The 25862-nt window shown below is 36.1% G+C and overlaps 2 protein-coding genes across 3 annotated transcripts; both read right to left on the bottom strand.

The window, feature by feature from the left end:
* Positions 1–5765: 5765 nt before the first annotated feature.
* On the bottom strand, positions 5766–9201 carry LOC148278237 (uncharacterized). The gene is made up of 3 exons (XM_088231728.1): positions 9012–9201; positions 8426–8854; positions 5766–8023 (listed from the first exon to the last, which is right to left on the bottom strand). The coding sequence occupies exons 2-3, from the start codon at positions 8787–8789 to the stop codon at positions 7077–7079; spliced, it is 1311 nt and encodes a 436-aa protein (XP_088087854.1). The 5' UTR covers positions 8790–8854; positions 9012–9201; the 3' UTR covers positions 5766–7076.
* A 3915-nt stretch (positions 9202–13116) lies between these two features.
* Positions 13117–25464, bottom strand: LOC148278236 (uncharacterized). 2 transcript variants are annotated; one of them, XM_088231727.1, is made up of 3 exons: positions 25329–25464; positions 24145–24529; positions 13117–14435 (listed from the first exon to the last, which is right to left on the bottom strand). In XM_088231727.1, exons 2-3 carry the CDS (start codon positions 24524–24526, stop codon positions 14368–14370), a joined length of 450 nt encoding a protein of 149 aa, XP_088087853.1. In that variant the 5' UTR covers positions 24527–24529; positions 25329–25464; the 3' UTR covers positions 13117–14367. The 2 variants fall into 2 exon arrangements, with proteins under 2 accessions (XP_088087853.1, XP_088087852.1); XM_088231726.1 differs by lacking the exon at positions 13117–14435 and adding an exon at positions 22839–23931.
* Positions 25465–25862: the final 398 nt, after the last annotated feature.

Genomic DNA, 25862 nt, shown 5'->3' with positions numbered 1-25862 from the left:
GAAGGACAAAGAAGACGATCATCGATGCTGGAACTGCATCAAGATGGCCAAGTGTAAAACTGAGGCATCTAAGCACAGGGCCAATGTTAGGGAATGTCACTACCGAATCAAAATAATGATAAGGACTATGGAGAGAGTCAATTATAGCTAGTTTTATTTTGACTACCACAAACAGCATCCATTCTTACATCGCTGGCGCGACTAAAGTTATACAGTGGAACCTGGGCCGCTGTTAATCGGCACAAGAAGAAGCACTGGCTACTGTTAACCTGTCTGTACAGGGGAAGGATATACTGCTGCTTCAGGTTTATCGCCCAATCACCCTCTTGCCTACTTTTAGTAAGGTACTAAAAAAACTCATCAGGAATAGGATGGATAGATGCCTTTCGTCCCCATGTGCGAGGCAATTTGGCTTTACCAGAGCTCGATCCACGAAGGATGCCATCCGCCTGACTTGTAACTGGGGCAGAGATGCTCGGGCAAAATATGCCTGTGGGATATTTTTGGACATTTTTGGGACCTTTGACCTTTGGCCTGGTGGCCAATGGTTTTGGTTAAACTAAAGGCCAGGGGCTGCTTAAGAGAGCTTTTCGGAATATTTCGAAGTTACCTTGGAAATCGCTCCATATCGGTGATCCACGGGTCTGTTAGGGTCAAGAAATCAACAGCGATGGGATGCCCACAGGGCTGTCCTAGGGCTGTCTCTCTGGAACGTGGTCTTTAGTAAACTAAACTTACATTTTCACCGCAGTAGACGATGGGCCTAATGGTTAAGGGTAATCTTGACAGAGCAAGGAATCCAAACATCAGGATGAGGTTCGGTTCTTTAGGGAGGTAAAATCTTACCTTGGCGTGCAGCCGGACATGACAGGTTCGTTTCTAGGGCACGCAAAATCGATTTCAACGAAAGCCTGCTCCATCTTTATGAAAGTTAGAAGGATAAACAGAGTGAATTGGGGTATTGGGGGTGCCGGAGTCTGAACGCTCTATTCTATAGGGGGACCTACGTATTGCAGCTGACATACGCTGCAATAGTGTGGGTGCACCGAGCTGGACACGACAGGTTCGTTTCTGGGGCACGCAAAATCGATTTTAACGAAAGCCTGCTCCGTCTTTATGATAGTTAGAAAGATAAGGGGGTGCCGGAGTCTGAACGCTCTATAGGGAGACCTACGTAGCGCAGCTGACATACACTGCAGTAGTGTGGGTGCACCGAGTCTCTTCGGGGAATGTGCAAAGAACCCTTTTGAGTGGGCAAAGGCTACCTCTGTTAGCCATGACGGGTGCCTACAGAACCGTATCCACTGCCGCCCTGCCTATTTCAGCTAGAGAACTTCTCGCAGATCTCAAGGTGATGGAGTCGTCGGCGGTAAAATTACTAAAAAGGGGGGATGTGGTGGATTATTTTGACACAACTTTACAGTTACGAGAGGAAGAAAGACTAACACCCTTGATTCAACGAATCAAGAGGAGGACGATGGAGGTCTGACAGAGTAGATGGGACGCTGCGATCACGGGAAGGTGGATATACTTGTTTTTCCTAGACATCTCGATGAGACTGAAGTTAGGTACGAGTTGCTTGAACCACAACATGGTTAAAATGCTATCAGGACACGGCGAGTTTGGTGCAAAACTTTTGATTTGGGTCTAGTGTATTGTGCAGCGTGTGCTTGCGGTGAATTCTGTCAAACAGCGTCCCATATTCTATGGGACTGCCCACTCCTGGACACGGGGAGGGACATGGTGGTTTGGAGTCTGAGCAATGTGCCGAGACCTGTTTGGTGTACCGATTTAGTGGCGAATAGGAGCAACTTGAAGTTGGCATTTTCTGCGTTTGTGAAGGGGTGGGTTCAAAAGTGAGACATGTTGGGGGCCCCTCGATCTCGACCGAGATAACCCCTGGGCCTACTGCACCAGTAGATTGCACATATACGGGAGGAATGGATCCATGCTGGTCGAGGTGCGGAACTCATGTCTGTGCCGTCTTTGTCCCGATCTAAGGGAAGGTGGGGGTAATTATTTTTTTACTAAACAGGAGTCACTGGACGTGTCTGGACTGGACTGAGGTTTTTGACTGCGGGTGCCCCTGTCAGTGGACATCTTTTGTTGAGGACTTCCCTGAGCACGGAAAATACGTTTTTTTATTGCTTTCGTTTGATGAGGTAAAATTCTTCAACAATTACAGTTTTGAGTAGGTATGAGTGGTGCCAAAAGTTGGTTTGCAACCAGTAGTCTTTGGGTAAGTCTGCTGCTTTTGGGTGCGCTGCCGGCGACTGGCCTTGACTATCACCTGGAGGCGTTCTGGTGCTCCAGAGATTAGTAACTGACGTTTCCTATCACTGTCAACATAAAGGGGTTTGAAATGGGTGAAGGGTTTATTTATTTATTTTATTTATACTTCCCTTTGTCTTTACCTTGTAGACGATGAAGGGTTGTTTTAAAGAGACATTGAAAGTTGTAAATATAAATATTTGTTCGCGCTTTTTCTTACTGAATTTGGTTAGTAAAGGATGAATATAATCATAATGAAGTATAATCAATTCGTAATGAAAAAAAAAATTGCTTGCTTCTATGAGTGAATCCGAAAAAAGACATTTAGTCTTTAAAACGGATTCGGGTATGTGGTAGATGCTTTCAATGCTGCTTCAGGAGACTTACACAGGCAACACGGGCAAAATTAATGCATCGTAAACGATGAATCAATCGGTAATAAATAAATCGGTAACATCATCGGAGCATGTCTGTAAAGCAGCGGTTATAATCTGCAAACTCAATTTAAATGAAATTCTGTTGAGCAAATACCGGACTCCAATACAACGATGGTTCAAATTACAACTGACGCCGGACCCATGGTAATCGGATCCATGTACATGGAACCAACCTCGGATGTTGCTCCCGCTCTGGATAAACTCAGACTCTTAGGAGATGTTCCCATTCTCATCTTAACGCCAAAAATGTGTGGTGGGGAAGCGCTAGAACGGACCGAAGTGGCGAAAAAGTTGCAGATTTCTTATCAGAATTCGATCTACATGCCTTAAATGAAGGTAATCGGCCTCCTTTTGAGACCTATCGCGGTCAACGCTACATGAAAAGCGTCATTGACTTGACATTCTGCTCTTCAAGTTTGTTGGACACCGTAGACAGAAGGAGAGTCGAGTCTAACAATAACCATTTAAGTGATCATAATACCATTCTTTGAAATTTCTGCGAGAGTATGGAACCCCACGGAAACCAAAAAGGCCATCTTTAATATCAAAAAGGCCAACTCGGAAAAAAATTCGAAAGAAGTTCAGCGAAAAGTAAGGGAGCGTATATTATCACAGATTTCCTTCTCCGAAGTAAGCAACTCGCTGGATTTGGAGAAAATATCGTTTTGTTGATAGCGAGGGTCATTGTCATCCCCGAACCGGGAAAGGATGACCTTCAAGACATCAAGTCCCACAGGCCGATAGGACTCATCTCGGTACTTGGTAAAGTACTCAAGAAGAAGACGATTAATCGGATCAACTGGCATTTCATCGCAAAGTTGAGTCAGAAGCAATATGAATTTACACCCCAGAAATCAACAGAGGACGCTCTTAACGCATCAGTCAAAGTAATTAGGACTGAGTACAAGAAAATGATCGTAGCGATCTCGCTCGATATAAGAGGAGCCTTCGATAATGCTTAATGGTCATTCTTAATGTGCCAACTGAGCAGTAAAAAGTGCCCTCGAAACTTGTTCTTGCTGGTGAAGAGCTATCATCAACAAAGAAAAGTCATATTGTCGCACTTTGATGCCACCCTCGAAAAGGTGACAACCATAGGATGCGTTCAGGGATCCTCCTGCGGACCGAGCTTCTGGAATCACATCTTAGATGATGTACTCCAGAAGGACTTAGGTGCGGGAGTTGAACTGAAGGCATTCGCGGACAACCTTATCTTGACTGCCGTGGCAGACAAAACATCAGAACTTGAGAGGATATCAACCAATGCGCTGAAGATTATAACAACATGGGGCTCTAAAGCCAAACTCTAATTCGCCGAAGACAAAACCAATGCGATGTTTATTTAACAAAAAAAAAAGGACCGCCAGCCAGCCATTCACATGAACGGAGTCCAGTTGAATTACGTGGACTACTTTAAGGTGTTGGGTCTTACCATAGATAGCAACCTTAATTGGTTCAAACACGTTGACAATGTTTGTTAAAAAGCCGCAGGCATTACAAACAAACTCGTGAGAGCCGCCAAGCCTACATTAGGTGCGTCGTCGGAGATTATGAAGCAAATATACGTAGGCGCTGTAGAACCTCTGATCACGTACGCCTCAAGCGTGCCTCAAGACTTGCCGCAGAATCGATTTTATCAGGGAGTGGGAGACTATTTCTCACACCGCTCTGGTGCAGAAAAGCGTCATCGCCAGTTCTCTAACTTCAGCCGGTCCGATAAGCTACGCTTCCATGGCAGCATCTGGTTTCTCCCGTGATGTTGTCGTCAGCTCTTCGGACAAATCCAAGACGAGCTCTGACATCATGGCTACATTGAAGCAGGATGTTAGACCATCCGTCTTAAAGGTCGGAGTTAAGCTCGGGTTTCCTAGGACAGCGGTGCCCGTATTTTAACGGCCGTAGTGAACATTAATGCGGTTGACAGCCGTCGTAACGGTGACTAGAGAGTGGTTTCCTATAAAAATGGTGTTGATAACACCGTTAAAAAATAAAACCATTCTCTAGTCACCACTACGACGGCTGTCCACCGCATCACCGTTCACTACGGCCGTTAAGATACGGGCACCGCTGTCCTAGGAAACCCTAGCTTTAGCGTTATGATCCCGGCAAAGGACAACAAGGTCATCAAACTACCGACATTTAACGATGCCAAAACCATAAGGGCTGAAAATAAAAATGACATCTTTGTAAGACGTTTCTTCCCAACAACATTTTTTTATATAACTTATTATTTACGTTTCTTAAAACGTTAAAAAAAAGACAATTATATTTTAATGATATTGTATTATGTTATACATTTTTCGGAATAAAGACTATTAAAAAAAAAAAAAAGATAGTTGAAATGTTTGACAACAAAGTTGACGCTTGTATAGCAATAAATGTAAATATCATACATAATTATTACCTATTCTTTAATTATCTTAAATATAGGTACACAATTCAAAATACTTTTAATGCATTTCCTAAGATCTTACGTTTTTGATATAGACTGAACGGCGCGGGCACGAAGCGGGACACTCTTCGTCTGTTGTTGTAAGTTGTGGTGTTCTAACTAAGAGGGTATTTCAAATATCACTATTACGATTAAATTAAATATAATCTTAGCTGACTTCTCTATATAAATATATTACCCGCATCTACTGACATAATATAACAAACAGACACATTATTTTTATACTTGTTACGTTACTGTTAAGCTTTTATACTTGTTTTTTTTTTCCATTTTTTTTCACCACGTTACGTTACTGTCTAAGTTATAGCAAATAATGCGTTGCCCTAAACACTTTTTATAAATGAGATACCAAATAATGATACAGTCGAATCATTCGTTGTAAGAGATATGACTTATAATTAAATGAAAAATGTACTTAAACAAATAACTAATTGTATACTTATTTCATAAATTGTATTTTACGAATGTCACGTCTGATCACGACGTACATCCGTTAAAGAATGAAGGCGAAGAAGGCAATTACCCACGAATTCAAATGCTATATTATATATCTAGAGCTCGTAACGTGCCTATTTAATTAAACGTCATTGCCTCAAGCTACTAAATTTTTAAAACAAATTTGCGGGTTTTAAATAATTTAAATCACGCTCGTAATTATCATTATTACTATGGATAACTAAAGTAAAATGTATAATATTATACCTTAAGTTTAAACTATAGAAACTAGAGTTTAAGGTCTTGCGCACGTATTTTTCACTGTACTTATATTGAAATTACCGTTCTCCACATAACCCTGCGCGTGGCCCGTAATTCAATGTGTATGCTTTATTTTACCAATTAATCTTTCGATTGTTATTTCATAACTTAAAAATAAGTTTATTTTATTTCTACATTTCACATTTTTCCTGTTTTGGGTGCCTAATTTTTGAAATAGTAAACATAAAATCTGTTGAAGGAAACAAAATCTCAGAGATGTACTAACAAATTAATCATCATCATTAGCTTGACAGCCCTGGGTGGGCCTCGGCTGAATCCAGGAGTCTCCTCTATTCTTGCCGGTTTGCTGCCCTTCCTCTCCAGTTCTTCACTTCCAACATTATTGTATCCGCACTGATGCAGTATATCCATCGCATTTTGGGCCTTCCTGGTCTTGTGCTTGTGGCACAGAGAGAATTAGGAGTTTTATGGGGTTATTCATAGTCCATTCTAAATATATGACCAGCCCTCCTCAAGCGGCCCATCAAGATGGGGTTGATTTCATCTGGTGCTCCGTAGATTTCATTCAGCTCCTTATTGTAGCGACGACGCCATTTGTTGTTTTCTCTCACAGGGCCATAGGCAACTCTGATGATTCTTCTTTCGAGAGCTGCAATGGTCCCCTCAATATTCTTTGTAAAATAACCTAGGTTTAGGAGGCATATGTCAGGATCGGTTTGATCAGAGTTTTGTACAGTATTATCTTAGTATTTTTTCGTATCAATTTAGACCTTTATTGTTTCTGAAGCGCGTAGTAACAAAAAAAAATGTAGGTACTAACGAAGTAATGTTTGGTAATTTTTAGATTTCTAAGTACAAAAAAAATATGCGTATTTATTAAATACAATAATTTACCATCCTAACAAAATACATAAAACGGTAAATTAATTGAATTATTTAAATACTTCACAATGGGAGATTTACTTATAAGCTTACTTCAAAATAATATTTTAGCTTACGTTTACGTTTGAAAAATCTGGTAAATAGCCTCAAAATGTACTGAGTCAAATACAGATAGGTATTCAATAAAAAGCAAAATGGCTAATGTTAGGTACAATGTGAAAGCCTTGTCAATTAATATTTCTCTCGTCTTCTGTTCGAAGATTTTCGTTATAACTGATATTGCAATAAAACAGTTACTCAGTCGAGTTAAATAACGATTATTTATCGGAATTAACTTGAGGTTCATTGGTATTTGCATGAATGCGCATGTGTCTTTTTAAATTAGGTCGCAATGCACAAGTGAATGTGCAATGTGGGCATGAAAATGGTTTCTCTCCAGTATGAGTACGCATGTGAAGAGTTAAACTGGCTTTAGATGAATATAAGTCTGAACACTCTGAGCAAGAGAACGGTTTCTCTCCGGTATGTGTGCGCATGTGTAACGTAAGACTGCCTTTTACCGAACATTTGTATGTACACTCTGAACACGAGAAGGGTTTCTCCCCAGTGTGGGTGCGCATGTGTAACGTAAGACTACTTTTGACTGAACATTTGTAGGCACACTCTGAGCAAGAGAACGGTTTATTTCCAGAATGCGTACGCATGTGCATTGTAATACTATATTTTGATATACCTTTGTATGAACACAACGAGCAAGAAAACGGTTTATGCCCAGTATGAGAACGAATATGCAATATTAAACTATCCCTCGATGAACTTTTATATGTACAATCTGAACAAGCGAAAGGTTTCTCGCCAGTGTGGGTTCGTATGTGATTTTGTAATCTCGATTTCATCGAACACTTGTACGTGCAAAGTGAGCAAGAGAACGGTTTCTCGCCCGTGTGGGTGCGTATGTGCTGTTGTAATCTACATTTCACTGAAGATTTGTAGTCGCACATAGAGCAAATATACGGTTTCTCGCCAGTATGGGTGCGGATGTGTAATGTCAAATTGGATCTGGATGAACATTTGAATGTACACTCTGTGCAAGAAAATGGGTGCTCCCCAGTGTGGGAACTAATGTGCGATTTCAAATCCTGTTTCCGTTTACACGTGCGCTCACAATACGGACACTTGTGTATTTTTTTATGAGGTCTTTTTGATTGTAATTTACCACTGTCTTCTAAATTTTCAAGTTTGATTCTCTTCATCTCGAGCTTATCTGAAACAAAATGTTAACTGAGCACCAAGTTTTGCACTGTAAAATACTTAAGTTCACTAGATAATTTAATGTTGGCATTTCGGCCTTGAGCATGTATTCCGAACAAATTTACATTAAATACAAACAAATCTAGTTTTGCGAATTCATAAACTCAAAACTTTCGCGATTATTGTGTTAAGTGTAAAAGTTAGTCATCTGTCTCACAGAAATATTTTTGAGACAAAATTATCGATTAAACAGTAACTAAGAAACATCTTCAACTTAAGGGATTCATTTTGTTGGTAAAAACGACTAAACCTATGCGGATCAGATTGCGAATAGATTGGTAAAACTTCCCCAGAAACCAACGTGGCGTGTAAAATAATCAATAAAATAACAAAGATCGATAAGCTTATTTGTTACCTTCTCCAGCGTCGCCACATTGTTGTTCAATGTCAGGAGAGTCGATATCCACTTCCATATCGCTACTAACTCTTTCACCGGACCGTCGTCCAGTACTGGTCCCCGGTTCAGTCTTCACGGTAGCGACACTTGCTTCCTCACAAAATTCTTCTTCACTATGAACACCATCTTCTTCTGCATCCGGTTCGACTTTGACGACGGGAATTTCTGGGTAAAAGAATTCCTTTGCGGAGGAATATGATAAATCGGCAAACCGGTGTGAGATCTCTTTATTCATTATTTTGGGTTCCATCGTAGAAGAAGAAATTTCCTCCCAATCGCCAGTCTCCGGTTCAGGTTTAATGCTCACCGAAGTGTGCTCCATTTTGCAATTAAGTACTTACAATAATTTCTTCCAGTGTTTTCGCTAAACTCTATAAGGTGGATATCCTGCAAAATGAAATTTATGGATTACGACTGAATACATGCGTGTTATGCCACCACAAGGCTGCCCAATGCTCAGGTTGCATGTGAAAAATGTGAAAAAATAGTAGAAAATGAGTGTTGAAAACAACTTGATACCAAATAAGAAACCAATAATACGTACGCACGCATGGGAATGCAGCGGTACTGACTGTATTGACAGTAGACTGCAAGATTAATAAAAGTATTAACGGTAAACTAAACAACTTCATTCGTGGAGACCGGTTACAACTATAATATTGTCGTAACACTTCGTAGTTTGTACGGACTGAAAACTCGACGCACTGACAGATCATGCCGAGCAGCCATTTCGCGTAAGGCGCAATGGCGCATAGCCAATGGCATATATATCTATGGAAAATAGTTAAAAGATGTGTATATCTTTTCCTATTTTCCATAGATATTGAGGGCCAGAGACACGTTTGTACTTTGACGAGCTTCGACAAGCACAAGCGTGTGGTTCGGGCGTTTAGCTTACCTTTCGGACGCTTGCCGCAGTTTGGGACGGTGGTATTTTGTAAAAATATCGAAGAAAACAATAAATTTAATCTTACCTGCTTTAGGCTCGAACCAATGAACGCCCAGAGGTGATATTTTACGGCTGCGAGAGCGTTTAGAATATCACCTCATGACAAACTTCTGCATTTGAAAGGGTGTTGATGCTGAGGTTTGAATTGCAAACGCATGCCAAGCTTTTCTTTAGCGGGTGTAGGTAGCGTTAGAAGTAATTTGTACAGCCAGAAGTTCGTGTACTTAGTACCGTCAACGCCTTTTTAATTAATTAGTGCTGTGTTTCACTTAATACGGTTTTTAACAAAATACATATGTTTACTCTACATTTATTGACAAAAGATAACTAAAAATGGATTAAAACTATAGTCGCAAACATTAAATTAAGCAAATACTTAAAAATAACTGAAAATATATCATTCAACTCTAATAATCGTAATTTTTGTGGCGTTTCACAAGAAAATGTCTTTTTTTTTTTGTATATATAAACTCCTTGTGTGATTATTTGAGAAATTACTATAATACCTTGAACCCATACGATGTTCGCTCAGAGACATTTTCGTAAATAACTCCATGGCTGTTTAACTCTTAAAAGACTGTGCTGAATAATCCCTTTGCAGCCGGTGCTGTAACACAATGTGACCACAAGCATAAGTCGAGATATTTTGAAATGTAAGCTAAAATACCAAATTATTTACAATGGTATGTGTTAAAAATGATCTTTATTCAAAGATGTTACATAAAAAATATAAAATTAAAGCATATTTATGCAAAATAAAGTTAGAAATTGTGTTCATTCCTTTTAAAATCCCGCCAGCAAGCGCTGCCGCTCGCGTCTGGTTGTCGACTGAATTCCGAATTAGATTTACGACTGAATTTAGCGGAAATAGATCAACCGGGAGACTAGAAAGTATGCTTTGCTAATTCAACTCTTATTTGAATGCAAAAAAGAATATCAATTTTTTCTTGCAAATAAATACTAGATTTTATTAGCATAAATAAAAACGCTCTTAAAACATATTCTTAGAATAATATTGAAATAATACCTAAAAAAATAGCAAAAAAAAACTTGTAAGAAATAAAATAATAGTACGTAATACGTAATATAATTAAATCATAATTACACATACACAAAAATGAAAACGTAAACACGTGTTTTAAAACTAGTTACGAACAAATTTTTTGAACACTTTAAATTAAATAACTTTGGTTCTATTTAACGGTTAAAAAAAGCTTTGAACATACTTTACAACAGTTTGTTATAACTTCAAAAAATATACGTAGAGTTGAAAAATCTTTTCAATGTAATTACAAATAACTTCTTCAATAAACGCTTATATAAATTATAAAAGCCTGTCCAAGAATTGAGTCAAAACTTTTAAGCATTATAATTACTTAATTAATTTTTTGGGCACCTCAAAACACACAATGGTTTTCTTTTAACGTCGATAAATATTGCAGATTTAGTTTCGAAGAGTTTCAGAAAAAACACGCGCACTACGTTTATTTGGGCATTTTTACACCATCCTGTTTTTCTTGTTACATCTTCTGAACTTTCGTGTGTTGGCAATTCAACATCATGGAAATTGATGGTTTGGTGCAAGAAGAGAAAGAACATGAAGAGTACGTTTCTAAGAACATTTCGGTAGCGTTCGTTTGCTTTCGGTGGAATTTTACACACTATGTTTACGTGTATTTACGTTAGAAACTACAAATTGTAAAGCTAACGACCGCGGAAAGAATATTCTTAAACTTCTATCGTTGATTCTCTGATCAGTGTTTTTTTTTATATCCATAATATAGTTACTTTATTTTTATTTAAGTCAAGATTAAAATGTCACTATCTAAATATTTAAATTGTTCCTTTATCCTTCTTCTTTCCTTCCCACCCCCTCTCCGCTCTTCATGGTAAAGTATATATTTTTTAACTAAATGTTTATTTTGTTAATCTTTCTTTTTAATTTTTGTATAAAATTGTAAGATTCAATATGTCCATGTATTTATAATTTTCTCAAACTGAACGGTTTAAGTAGGTAGGAAGAAATTGCCTTAAGGTAATATGCCCGCCCTTACATGTATATATATATATACATATATATATATATATAAAGTGTCAAATAAATAAAAATAAAGGAGTTTAAACAAGCAATATCTATCAGCTCCATAAAAACTCTAAGCAGCCACCTTCAAGTTTTTCTCACACAAGAATATTATCTTGTTAATTTGTCTCCAATATCCACAACTACTTTTGTAGGGTTGTAGTGAAGTATAATTTCTGGATTTTTCGCTCCCCTCCAAAACGGTTTCTCTTTATTCATTATCATTATCTGATTCTAAAATTTGGTCCCCCCTCAAACACCTTTGGAAGGCTCATATTCACTTTCTGTATCTGTATTTTCACACTCAATATTGTCTTCTACGTCTAAAACATCTTCTCTATTTTCCATCTCCATGTCACTTTCATCACCTGCATATTAAATGTTCTCAATTTCTTTGTTAGTAAAATTTCGAGACATCGCTCATCCGGGGCAAAAACGACACAACTAACATTTTTTTTAAAACCGTGATAAGTATGTCGCTTGCAAGAACAAGACTTGTCTTATAAATACGTGTTTTATCCGGTGCAAAAACGGCAGAATGATAGTTTGACTACAAACGAGCATTTGTGCCAACGAAAAATTTGAACAATTTTATAAGTACTAGTGACAACAACGCCTGATTTGTAAGTTGCGCGCGGGGACCTGCCGAAAGCGCTTGTGTCTGTGCCTGTGTAGACATAAAGGTGATCTTATTTTCACCCACAGGTAATAACTTGCCATAATTGTCTAAAAATATATTATCCCAGTACAACAACGACGTAAATATAAGCATTAATATTTTATTGGTATATTTTGAGATCATTTGAAGTAATTTTTGAAAACTTTTTGCAATCCGTTAACAAATTAACAGTCCAAACTAACGTAATATTCAACAAAATTGTGAAAATATATTTTAAAAAGTAATTTATGACTATAACAATCTTTAATAAAATAAAATCATATTCACTGCAGTTATGTCGTTATTGCACCGGATGAGCGACATGATAAATTATGTAATTTTTTTATTTATTTCAAAATACAAAAATGTACAAAAACACAATTGTATTCCCATGAGTTAGCAAACTCATTCTGGGATTGATACAATTAAAGATTATCAGATAAAAATACATTTAGTTGAACATAATTAAAACAAAAATGGACATATCTCGGAGACCTTTTTAAAAACAAATTATAATATATTATTTAACATTAAATCACATGGGTCAAGGGTTATCGATAAATAATTTGAGGAAATGATTTTTTTAGTGTTATTTGATTTCCATTCGTAGACTGGTAAGAAATTGATTAAAAGTGAATAGGCAGGAGGTTATATTGAGTAGAGGCGAATTTAGAGGAGTGTACAGGGGGTATTTTTATTTTTAATGTTGTAATAACTTATATTTACATATAAGGTTTTAATCAAAAATCCTTGGGCACACTTCCACTTATTTGTTTGACCAATTAGCGCTTTCATCCTCTAATGGACATCTTCAGACTGGCGAATATTATACAATGTAAGGATGATTTATAGAAATCAAAATATTATCTTAAGTGTGGAAATGAGTGGAAGTGTACCAAGTATTTTTGATTAATAACTTATATGTAAATGTATGTAAATCATTACAATGAAATTCCATCAAGAATTGTCAAAAAATAATTTAAATCAGATAAATTGTGAATAAATTGTTGAAACATTTTGGGAACACGGTGTGTTAAATACAGCGTCAGCTCAGTATACTACAAAAAACTGCACGCGACTGATGTGTTCTCTGTCCCACAAGTGGTATAATTTTGTATCGTGCTCTTTCGGTATTGTTTTCTCGGTCACTCAAGCTCCGCCCCTAACTAATAGTGTCCTTGTCGGTCTTCTGATATGCTATATTCTCGTGCTCTTTCTTATAAAATTTAATAAACCACTTATAAAACTGGCATCTCTTTTGTTTGTTTTAATTTATTTTACAAAATGAAGAAAATGTTTTTTATAGAAAAAGCCCGTGCATTTTTAATAAAAATGTTTCCTTATTTTGGTGTAAAAAAGTCCATATAAGGATTCCAAAAAATATGAGTTGGTTATTAAAAAAAATAAGAGCGTTATTAAATGTTTTTACCCGAGGTAGACATCCGTTACCGCATAGCCACACATGAGTTAACCATCTTGGATGAACATATTAAGTTCTCCAAACCAATCTTCATGTTTAAGATGCGCATTTATAACTGGATTTTGTCAAAGAAAAGAGATCACTGTATAATATTGCTCCGAGAATAAATTGTTTATAGTATCGATGCTGTCTTCATTGTTGCCCTTATATGTTTATATTGTAACGTTGTAAATAACAAGTCCAACGTACCCCGTTTTGAAAGCATTTTAGTACTGGATTATAATTCTAAGTTGCCTGATTTAGCGCCATCTGACGGCCACAGTAGTAACTCATCCATACGATATCCGTGCAGTAGAAATAGATTCTTTTCCATTTGAAAACTCGGGACGAACAGTCCAACTGTCTACTAGGGTCCAAAACAGCAAAATACTTCGTTTTGAGAATAGGTATCTCAGAAGAATCTCAGGTGTGCGGTGGTTTGATTTCGTGTGGAACGAAGTAATAATAGAACGAACGCAGCAAACTCTTGTAACGACTGACATCAAATGGAGTTAATACGGTTGGCTTGGCCATGTAATGCGGATTTCTGAGAATCTTCACTTTGTTGCACTATAATAAAAGTGTGCACTGTGTTTATTAAAAAAAAACAATGAAAAATAATAGTCTTAACTGAAGTTTTGTCTGTGTTCAAAAGATGGAAAAATACGAATGTGTTTGTTGAATTTATTTACCAAACAAAAAACACTCGGCCTGGTTTTAATTTAACGAATTTCGACTCGATTATTACTTTCAGTTAATCGGCTGGAGCTTGAATTATGTACCATGCTTGAGGTTTTGGTTTTGATTCCTGGCAGAGTGGACCTGAAAGAATAGTTTTAAAAGTGGTTATATATTGAAAACACTTATCTAACCTACCATGTTACAAAAACTATTCAGACACCCTGGATGCAGTGCCTACATTTTTGCGAAGGGAATATTTAAGTCTATGTATTTACGAATGGTATGACGCCAATAATGAACCAGGATTGTGGTCCAAAAATAAAAACAATTGAATCTTTGCCAATTATTTAATAAATAGCATTACAGTGTATCTATTTATTTTTAAATGCAGTAATTAAAATGGGGTTCTTTTCCAAATTGGCTAACATGAACTAAAAGGTTATTATAAGAAATAATGTACTGGAAGATTATGTTATGAATTCGAATTTAAATATTTTTAAATATTGCCGCGTTTTTTTCCAAAACAAACAAAGGTTTGTTTTATGGTGAATAATGAAAATACCTGCTATAGCTTGTATCAATGTGAAGAGCGCCCTTAATTTTTAAAATAAACCAGTCAAAGGTGAACTTTCTAACGTAAAACGTTTCTAGTAAACTTATTTTAAATCATAAAATAATATTTTATTCTAATAAAAGTTGGTGCTGAATTATTTTTTTTTTAAACAAAATATTAGCGTTTTTATAATTTACCCAAATATTTCAATTTCGGTGGGCATTTTCAACAAGTTGTAAATAACTCACTATTAGAAAATGGTAATCAAGTTGGGGTAGAGTAGAGCCTCGAGCCTCTGGCCCGCGATTCCACAACACTAGCCACGGGACTACAATTCTAAAATTTTGATATTCAAGTAAAATTTTGTTTCAGATAAGCCTGAGATAAAGAAAATCAAACTGGAATATTTAGAGAAGCATAGATTAAAGTCAAATAGTCCCAATAAAAAAAATACTCACGTGTCCATTTTGCGAGCAAACGTATCACCGAAAGAGAATTTTAAATCGCACGTTTATTCACAAACTGGGGAGCAGCAATGCATAATTTGTTCATACAAATGTCCAACAAAATATATTCTTACAATTCACGTGCGTACTCACACTGGGGAGAAACTTTTCTCTTGCTTAGAATGTATATACAATTGTTCATCGGAATCTAATCTTATAACACACATGCGCACCCATACTCTCAAAGCTCTTTCTCTTGTTCAGACTGCAAACTTTAATTTTCATCCAAATTCAATTTGAAATTACACATTCGCACCCATACGGGTGAGAAACCATATGGGTACTTGCACTTTGTGCGAATACAAATTTCCATTAAAAAGTAGATTACGACAACACATGCTCTCCCATACGGGTGAAAAACCGTTCTTTTGCTTGCATTGCGATTTTAGATTTACGATAAAATCAAGATTACAAATTCACGTACTCACCCATACTGGTGAAAAACCATTATTTTGCTCAAATTGTCCATTTAAAGGTTCATTAAGAGAGAGTTTAAAAAAGCACGTACGTACCCATACTGGAGAGAATATGTTCTCTTGCTCAAAGTTTAAATATAAATGTTGTATAAGAAGTATCTTACATCGCGCATGCGTACCCATGCTGGGTATAAACCATTTTAATGCTCACAGTGCACGTTCACGTGTTCGCTGAAATGCAATTTAATAAAGCACACGAGTTCTCATCGTAAGAAACCATTCACTTGCTCATTGTATACCTACAAAGGTGCTACAATGTCTTTTTTGCGACTTCATTCGTTAATTCACTCGACCGAGTAGTTAACTATGTTGTTTTCAAAATGCGTAAGTATACACGTTGTTTCAGGACCAGGGCCCTTATCACAAGATTTCAATGGCAGAATTCGGTTCGATTTGGCAGAATTGTTTGTGTTAGAGACGAAGCGAAACCGAATCTTCGCCATACTTCGCATAGTATGGATGTCCTCGTTTTTGCTTTTGCGTACAACTATTTCTATATCGTTTTTATACCGAAAGGTCATTTTACACGAATGCTATCGTTACTTGTCGTTTTGGCAATTCGCTTTCGTGTTTTGCAAGTCAAAAAGTTGTCAGTTTTTGTTTGCTAAGTTTAAGACCGTGAGCTTCAGATAAACATTCATCACGGTAAACATTTTTTTTTTAATCCCAATTTTTTTTCTTTAAAAAACACTGTTTTTTTAATGTTTTTATTTTTGTAATCTGAAAATTGACTAAATCCTTAAGGATTAATTTCTCTAACTAAAATACATTTCACAAAGCTTTTTTATGTAGTTGTATAAAAACAGAATGACACGAATCCTTTGGCCATTTTCCTGTCTTCCCAGATGTGGCTACATATTGTGTAAAACATATCCACACAATAGTCTCCCATTTTTTTTTATGTTCTCTGTGGAAATTTCGTCCACACTGAGAGCCTTTCCTGGTGGAAATGAATTGCTGCGATTACTTACTCCTGTAGCTACGAACATACCTCAATGACTTTTATCTCTAATTTCTGAAACTGGTTCGCGTTCGCCAATATTTCGGAAATCAATTGTGGCTGGACAGTTTCCAGTAAAAAGTTAATGGAAATATATTTTCCAGACTTCTGTAATGTTTTTAATTTCTGTTATTCTACATCCATCGTCATCTTCGATTGTCTATGTCTTTTTAATTTAAATTGACGAGTTATTAATCTCATTTTGCTATGTACATTTATTTATTAACGGAATTAGACCATACAAAAAATGGTAAACAAATATTCAAACTATCTATATGTAAAGTTGAAATAAAATTTAAATTGAAAAAATCAAACCTATGCCAAAAAACTCTATTATAATTACTACCTCATTACCTATATAAATCTTTACAACAACTCCTATGATGAAATGAATAAACCAAATATTCTCATTTTTATGTTTGGTCAGAAAGATATTTTTTACAGCATCTGTTTATTATTAAAACAACTGCTTGTCTTTTGGTCGTACATAATACATACGTTGATTGGTTAGTATTGATAAATAATGGTTTCCGGTTATTTTCAATGTTGGTAAATTCAAATCATGTTATTTCTCTTCAAATTTTGGTAGTTTCTATTTCATTTACTAATGAAATTTTTCACCGCAACAAGCCAGGACGCCTAGCTACAGTGGTAAAATACATCACAAAACAACCAGGCTGAGGGCAAAAATACATTAAACTATTGTAATTTCACTTGAAATCGAGTCCGGAACCGGATATGTCGGGCAAGCGTCTTAACCAGTCCATGGAAGGCGCCATTTGGTTTGATATAAAAATGAAAACTACCCTCCGTCCCCTCCTCACCAACACCCCGCCCGGTGTCCTTGGATCTACCGATTTTTTTCTTGATGCAGGTTGGCAAATCTGTTTGCCAATACCTATTGTCTATGCTCCTCACACAAAATGGCCGCGCGGTGTAATCTGACAGAACAATGTGATCTGACAGAACAATATTCTAATATAGCTTGATTAGAATGACATTTGTCAGAAAAAGTGACGACATAACTTTGTAGTAACTAAGGAGTTATTTATATTGACATACGAAAAATCATTCGTATCTGGCGTGTTAATTTACTTTTTTAATACAATGCCTGACACATAAATATATAAAATCAGCTATAAAACTAACATAAATCTAATTATTAACGACGTTCTTACAAATTTACATCATTTTGCAAAAACGTTAGAGATGGGACAAATTAATCAATGTAAATTGATCGAATAAAAAAATAATTCATTTGATGTTGTTCATGAAAAAAGTATAAATGTCTTATTTTTGGTGAATAATTGTCTTAAACACACTATAATAGGCTTGTTTTTGTGTTTTAATATCAATTTTCGTAAACAGAGTTTCATGATTGCATGAAATAACTGATAAAATCCATTTGATCAGTGATCAGTAATTTCCATCACTAGGTAATGAAATTAGTTTGACAGCTGTCACTCTAATCAAGCTATATTTTAAGGACTATAGTTATATAACTGTGAATTTGAATTTACTCTTAATGTAACCTATTATTCATCCTCCGTCTTTAATCAGCGATGCTACATTACTACATTACTATGTAGCCGCATGGAAAGGGAACATAATTATAATAAAGTGCTTTCTTATTTGGTGTTGTTTTCGCAACTCTTATTTTCCACTGTTCACTTTCGTTGTTTTTGGACAACCTCAACGTATTGAGCAACCGGAGAGTGAGTTTCTGTGGTCGCCATCCATAACTTTATGCGAGGTTTATAAGTAAGATTGTTTACTTTACCTTCCTTATTCCATCAGTATGCATAGGCGTTAATTTATACCACGGGTGCAATTATGAATCTTCTCTATCCCCTAGCTAGAGAGTGGTTAATTTGAGTTTCCCTCGGCACGGGACGCCCCAGTGAGGGAACATTATTCTGTATAAAAAAAATACAAACAAAATCAAAGTAAAAATAAACAAATGAATTTTTTTTTTCCATGCGACTAATTTTTGCTTCATATATGGCCACACTGATGATTAAACGTCAAAAAATTTGAATACGTGAAAGCAAACACGGTGATTTTCATTTATAACATTATTGCGACCTTAAGCATAACCCAAAACACTTAATTAGGTTGAATATTGACCAAACCGTATTAGTTTTATTTCAGTTATTGAAGCAGTTTTACTTATAACGTTTAATCGTCAGTGTGGCCATTATATGAAGCAAAGAATCGTCACATAAAAAAATAATCTTCAAATTAATCACTCTCTAGGGCAGTGGTTCTAAACCTTTTTGAAGTCAGGAAGCACTTTTGATCATAAGGAAAATTTGCGGTACACCAAAACTAAAAATTCAAGACATACAAAGATAACTTTTAAAAATAAAACTGATTATTTTATTACAGAATAGTTAAAAATGACATTAATAAAAAAAATGCATAAAAACATAAATACTACAATGAAACTTTTTGCGGTGAAATGTGACACCTGAGCTTGTCGACTTTTAAAAATTTCAGCGATGTTAGGTCTAATATTTGATATAGGTATTTTCATTTCTTCATCTAAAATACAAAGTTTTTCACGTTTCTTCGTTTTTATATTGGTTAATGTCGAGAAATCTATCTCACACAAATATGAGGTTGAAAACTGTAGTATTTTATTTTTAAATTAAAGATGCACTTATTTTATAAACAGCATACACACAACATTATCGAAATAAACGCATAAAAGATTATTTAATCTCAAAGTTTGTATATAAGCTACATAAACGCAATAACGCAAGGGGAATCCCTTGCGTGGAAGTGCTAGTAACCGAGCAATGATTCTGGTGACCACTGCTGTGAGACGAGCGCAGACAACTTCACTTTGCAAGGGTGCTGCCATTTAGCCAGTATATATGCAACTCAAATCGCACAGTAAATGAACCAACATTAAATTTTGGTTTTCATAATTTCGCGGAGCACCGGTTAAGAACCACCGCTCTAGGGGGTGGAGAAAATTTAGGATACCACCACTGGTTTACAAGAGCCACTGTAGTTTAGAGATGTGGGAATTCAAAATTTTCGCTTTGCTTGAATAATTTGGTTTTAAATGTTTTTTAATGGGATTTCACTTTCAAGCTTGTGACAAATGTGATGGCTTCGCATTTAAACCTCCCAAGTGAGAAATTCGCACTTTCGTTTTACACTAACATGCGTTATGCAACGGTGCGAAATCATCAAATTAGATCCATTTTAATACTTCAATGATACGGAACCAGCGAAGAACGATTCAAACCGGTTTACAATATTCACAAATATACCAGTCGCGATGATTTCGCGAAAACGATTAAACCGGTCACATGATTCAAGTATCACTCGTCTTTTATTTCTATAATAACCCATTTTTCAACACTGATACAACTTTTGCTGGGACTTAAATGAAAAACAATACACATAATTTTAGCATTTATTTTGTTTAGTTGTAAGAATAATTTCAGAACATCTAGTCATTAAACATTATACAACACAAATTTCGTTACATTTAAGAATTCAATCCAATTCTTTTATGGCATATCAAATTAACCTGCCTCGTTTTTGCCTACATTATTCATTTGAGCAGGGCACTATCTTGATAGTATTATATTATTTTTTGTGCATTCAAAATTACATTGTATTACTTATTGCTATATTATCATTATATGCCCATAGTACTTTTACGTGGGTATTCTTGTATTATAACATATAGGTGCCAATATATATATACAAATACAAAAAGTTCAGAGTTAGTATAAAACTATTCGTGAAATCTCTGATCATTTTCAAATGCGGGCCTGGATTATCAACGGCGAGGTACAAAACAGATCTAAATCATCACTGGTTTGATTTGTAAGCCGCCGCATGCGGGTAACTGGGGATTTAGTGAATATAATATTTGTATCAGGATTATGGCTGAGAAACAAAAAATAAGACTAGTTGGGGTATGTTGGATACGATCTATTATTATTTTGGCCATTACGTGTGATAAATACACTATAATCCAGGAATTCCGCATTTCCACTAATAAGAGCATTTCTTAACCGTAAATTAGCACACGAATCTTTACGCTTTATAGAAAATCCTAATAAGGAAAACTTCAAACACGGGCACAAAAGAACCACCGTAAAAATCTTCTAGAACCGAAAAATAACATTTAAAAAGAGCCTATGTAAAATACCGAAAGATATGTTCTTTAATGATCTATTGTCCTTCGAGTTCGCTAAAGCGACGTTTTCATACAAATTCGATTTTTGGTCTGTTCTTCTCTACCTTTTTCCACTTCCGTTTCTGGTGGGTTTAAAAATCATTCGTTTTTACTATTTATGTACTATTTTTACATTTTTTTAATGTAACTTATTTTATTGTTTTAATACGCATGCAAAAAATAACATACAACAGATGCTAAAATACAACTGGGAATATATAAATAAATTAATACCGGTACCAATTAAAAGAAAAGGGGAATATAAGAAGGGAAAGATATGAGAGTTTATGGAAGAGAAAAAAACCGCAAACTACCAATGGCTTTAAGAATTGGAGCGCAGGTTATTGAGCAATAAGCAAGTCTATCAATATAAATATTTAGAATGTTGGCTGAATGATAAATGGGATCACTCACAGAAGATCAAAGTCAGAATACGGATGGCGCGAGACTGTTTTTTCAGGATGCGTGACCCCCTCTGCAGCAGAAACTTCAATTTAAACCTCCGAATGCGGATTGTACGATGTTACGTCTTCGCAATATTTTTTACGTCGTCAAAATGTGAACTCATCCAAACCACTTGAAATAGAAGCCTTTAAAATGTGGTGCTACATGAAGATATTAAAAATCTCCTAGGCGGACAGAATCCAAAACCATGACATTCTCCGACAGATGAAAAATAATAAAGAAGCGCATCTCTTGGTAGAAAAGCATAAATAAACGAAAACTCGAGTACTTTAAGCATGTGATGAGAGGCGAGAAAATAACATTTTACAAGTCAAGGGGAAGACGTAGTGTAGGAAAAGAGCACATCTCTAGGCTGAAGAACTTGCGAAAATTGTTGCCATGATATCCTCCATCGGAGAGAGGAACGATAGGAAAAAGGATATGAAAGAGATTCAAAGTTGATGGAGAAACATAATTTGATCGTGGATGGAAGATAATTCCAAAGTGAAGCCGCGTGGACCGTTTATGAGTTTGTAAATAAGGAGGAATTATGGATGGGAATTAGGGGGTTACTTTAAAAACGTGAACGAAGAGGTAAGCCATGATCTCATAGCGCTTAAAATTTTCACGGAGATATTAGTGGAGCGTTGGTACTAAGTAGTACAGTGAACAGAACTGTTTCTGCTGCGGAAATATGTTTTGTTTGCAATAACCGGTACATCGAGTTACAATTACCATAATACAACAATTTTTATTGTGAATTACAGGAGTGTAGCTTCTTGATATAATGCGTATAATAAAATCATACAATCAACTACTGAATTCACATCAAACTATTATTTCAATGGTCACATTTATTTTTCTTTTATTTATTTATTTCGAGGGCCTACGCCTTTGACAAAGTATAAAATAATATTGAAAAATAATTATAATGAAACAAAACACAAGTATAGAAAATATAAATACACAAAATAAAATAAAATCAGCAGAAAATAAAGAAATAATAAAAGAAAATTAAAAAAGAAAATATAGCATAGGTATGCAGCAAATTAACAATAAATAAAGAGTTTAAATATAAAAAGTATTGAAGTAACAGAGGCGATGTATCATAGTATAAACAGTAAAACAAGTATAACACTTAATAATTTAGAAAAGAGATGATAAAAAATAATGATTTTAATTTGTATGAAGATAAATAAATCAAATTTTCCATGTTTGTTCGCTAATATGTGGAGCCGTGGAATAGGAGAGTATTTAGCATAGTTTGAACTATGCAAATCAACAGCAAAAGGACATTAACGTGTGTACAATAATTCTACCCCAAGCAGTAACATGTGTTCATCAATAGAAAAGTTTTCCACTCGTGCAAAAAAAATTAAAAACATTCCAGGTGTAAGCGTAAGTTCTACGCTTGTATTAGGTAAATTTTGCGTTTAAGTTTCGTGAGTTATTCAGATTATATTTTCATTTGATTGAAAGAAGGATATCTCATTTGAGAGATCTAAGATATATTTGAAATTACACTCTGAGCACGAAATTGATTTTTCCCGTGCGAAGAAATTCTGTGTTGTAACAAATACTTTTTAAAGTTGCACGTAAATTCGCACTCAGAACATGCAAATAAGTTCTTATTAGTATGAGTGAGCAAATGTCTTTTTAAATAATGTTTTCTTGTAAATGTGCGTGTGCACTCTGAGCATACGAAAGGTTTCTCGCCCGAATGTGTTAACATGTGAGATTTTAAAGACCCCTTTTGATAGCAAGAGTAACTACACTCCAAGCAAGAAAATGGCTTTTCACCTGTGTGAGTCAGCAAATGCTTCTTTAGAGCTCTTTTCAGAATACAAGTATATTTGCATTCTGGGCAGGAAAACGGTTTGACTTCAGAGTGGGTAAACATGTGAGATTTTAACGATCCTTTTTGCGAACATGTGTATTTACACTCTGTGCAAGAGAATGGTTTCTCACCGGTGTGAGTTACCATATGTTTGTTTAAAGCACTTAATCTGGAGCACACGTATTCGCACTGTGGGCAGGTAAATGGTTTCTCGCCAGTATGAGATAACATATGACTTTCTAGAGTAACTTTCTGTTTGCAAGTATAACTACACTCCGAGCAAGAATAAGGTTTTTCGCCGGTGTGATTTAACATGTGCGCTTTTAGGGAGCTTACTCTAAAGCACATGTATGGACACTGTGGGCAAGAAAATGGCTTTTCACCCGTATGAGTCGACATGTGATAATTCAAAGTAACTTTCTGTTTGCAGGTATAACTACACTCTGAGCAAGAGAATGGATTCACGCCAGAATGAATTAACAAGTGCCTTTTTAAATTCGTCATTTCTGAAAACGTACGATCACATTCTGGGCAGGCATATTTTTTAAAATTAGGATCAATCGGCGGGCGTACTTTTTTGACATACTTTTTAACGTTCTTGGAAAAATGGATTTCATCTGAAAGAAAAAATATATTATTTTACACGAGAAATAAAAGTCACGCGAGCACGGCGATATATTTTTTTGTCTTTTTATAGCACTACAACAGCTCAAGATGCCTGATTGATGAAGCACAGGACGCCTATATTACAAAAAACACATTTTACATCTTGTGATCTGACTGGGAATTGAACCCGTGAGACAGCAAAGATAAGAGTTAATCTTACTCACTTGTATTCCCTTCTTTATCGGTAGGAGATTCCAAACGATTTCGCTCAATAGAAGGATGGGACGTATCCGGGTCCAAATCGTCCCTGACTCCTCCGCTGTGCTGTAGTCCGGTACTGGTTCCAGGTTGTATGTTGACAGTGGTAAATCTTGCATCCTTACTTCTAGTGGAGTATGGCGATACCTCTTCTTCGGAATAATTATCATCTTCACTGTCTGTTGAGAGTTCGGCTTTGATTAGTGGAACTTCTGGGTAGGAAAATTCATTGGAGTCTTTAGGGAGGGAGTCTCTATCTGCAGGAGACTTTTCTGGCCCAGTCTGGAGATTGTCTTCGGCGTCGCTAGTCTTCGGAACTCCCTCGACACTCACAAAGGCTAGCTCCATCCTCTGCAAGAATGTGTATACATTAGTTAGTTAGTTAGTCTGCAGACGTTGTTGTTTTTAAATATACATAATTAATTATCATCATCGTTTCCCTAGCTGCACCCAGTGGTGCGTATGGCAGTGCATTGGTACTCCCGATTTCAGCGTATTTACATCAACTTTGTTACTTGGAAGATAAAATTATCAGTCTTGATTCAGTCGCCAGTTTGGAAATAGTGAATAATTGCGGTTTTCAATTTAATCGGTTTTAACCGATTTTAAAACAACTATTTTACGTCCACGCTGCCAAGAATCGAACCCGGAAGTGGTCTCAGGCATAATAGGCGAACCCGCCAACCACTACACTACGAGGCGGAATTATCTTTAGTAGATTTCCTTTATCGGGATTTTTATCGGACAATAGACATTCGAAACGCTCGTCCAGAGTTCTGGTTCACAACCGGAACGTTTAAGAGCCGATCTAGTGATTTACGTCACAGAACACCAAGGCTCGAGACAAATCGCAATAGTGATCTCACCGGCAATCGAAGCCGAAACCCCGCGTGCGCAAGGCGAGCGTCTTAACTGTTACACCACGGGGGCCGCCAATGCTAACATGACTACGCAATTTCTAACATTTACTCGAGTGCAAATAGGTGATTATAAAATATAGTCAAAATTTTAATTTTATAAACAGTGTTTGACTTACTTCGATAATTTATGAGTAAATTTATGAACGTAGAACCTGTATAGTTTGGATGAAGCGAGTAACATGTTAAAGTTAAAGGCATATAGAAAATAGGGACACACGAGTATTGCTTACCTTTTCACGGGCTAAAATTCTAATGTCACGACCAGAGTATTCTCAAATATCCAGCAGTAATAATTTCTTCTAAATGAGTTAGAAACGCGGCAGCCCACTGACGCGTCACTTCAGGCGGCCATCTTAAGGACGCTTCATGGTCCGCAGACAATAAACGAGTAAACAACCATAAACTAAAATATATATGAATCATCTAGGTAGGTACCTATTGAATTATTGTTTACTTGAATATTTCCATTTTGGGGGCATTTTACAAAGAGTTCATAACTCAGTCACAGAAAAAAGGCATACATTTTGTGGTTGACTAAATACGCAACATTACCACAAGACCACAACCACAACATATATTATTAGCCAACCGGTTTCGGAACCTAATCTATTTTATGATAAGGGTAGGTATTCTGAAAGCAATATAAATTTATTTTCCATATAAATTTGGACACTCATTACGTCACTATTTTTTTACAGATCTATCCAAAAATATTTTTTTTGTTTTAATTGTCTTACCGGGCAAGACTTTATGCTTTGGATACC

The sequence above is a fragment of the Micrasema longulum genome, unplaced genomic scaffold (genome assembly GCF_059751315.1).
Source record: "Micrasema longulum isolate JH-2025_06_02 unplaced genomic scaffold, ASM5975131v1 h1tg000905l, whole genome shotgun sequence".
In the NCBI taxonomy this organism is placed as follows: Eukaryota; Metazoa; Arthropoda; class Insecta; order Trichoptera; family Brachycentridae; genus Micrasema; species Micrasema longulum.
Note: the sequence above shows the minus strand (reverse complement) of the source record. Positions and strands in the feature narration are given on the sequence as shown.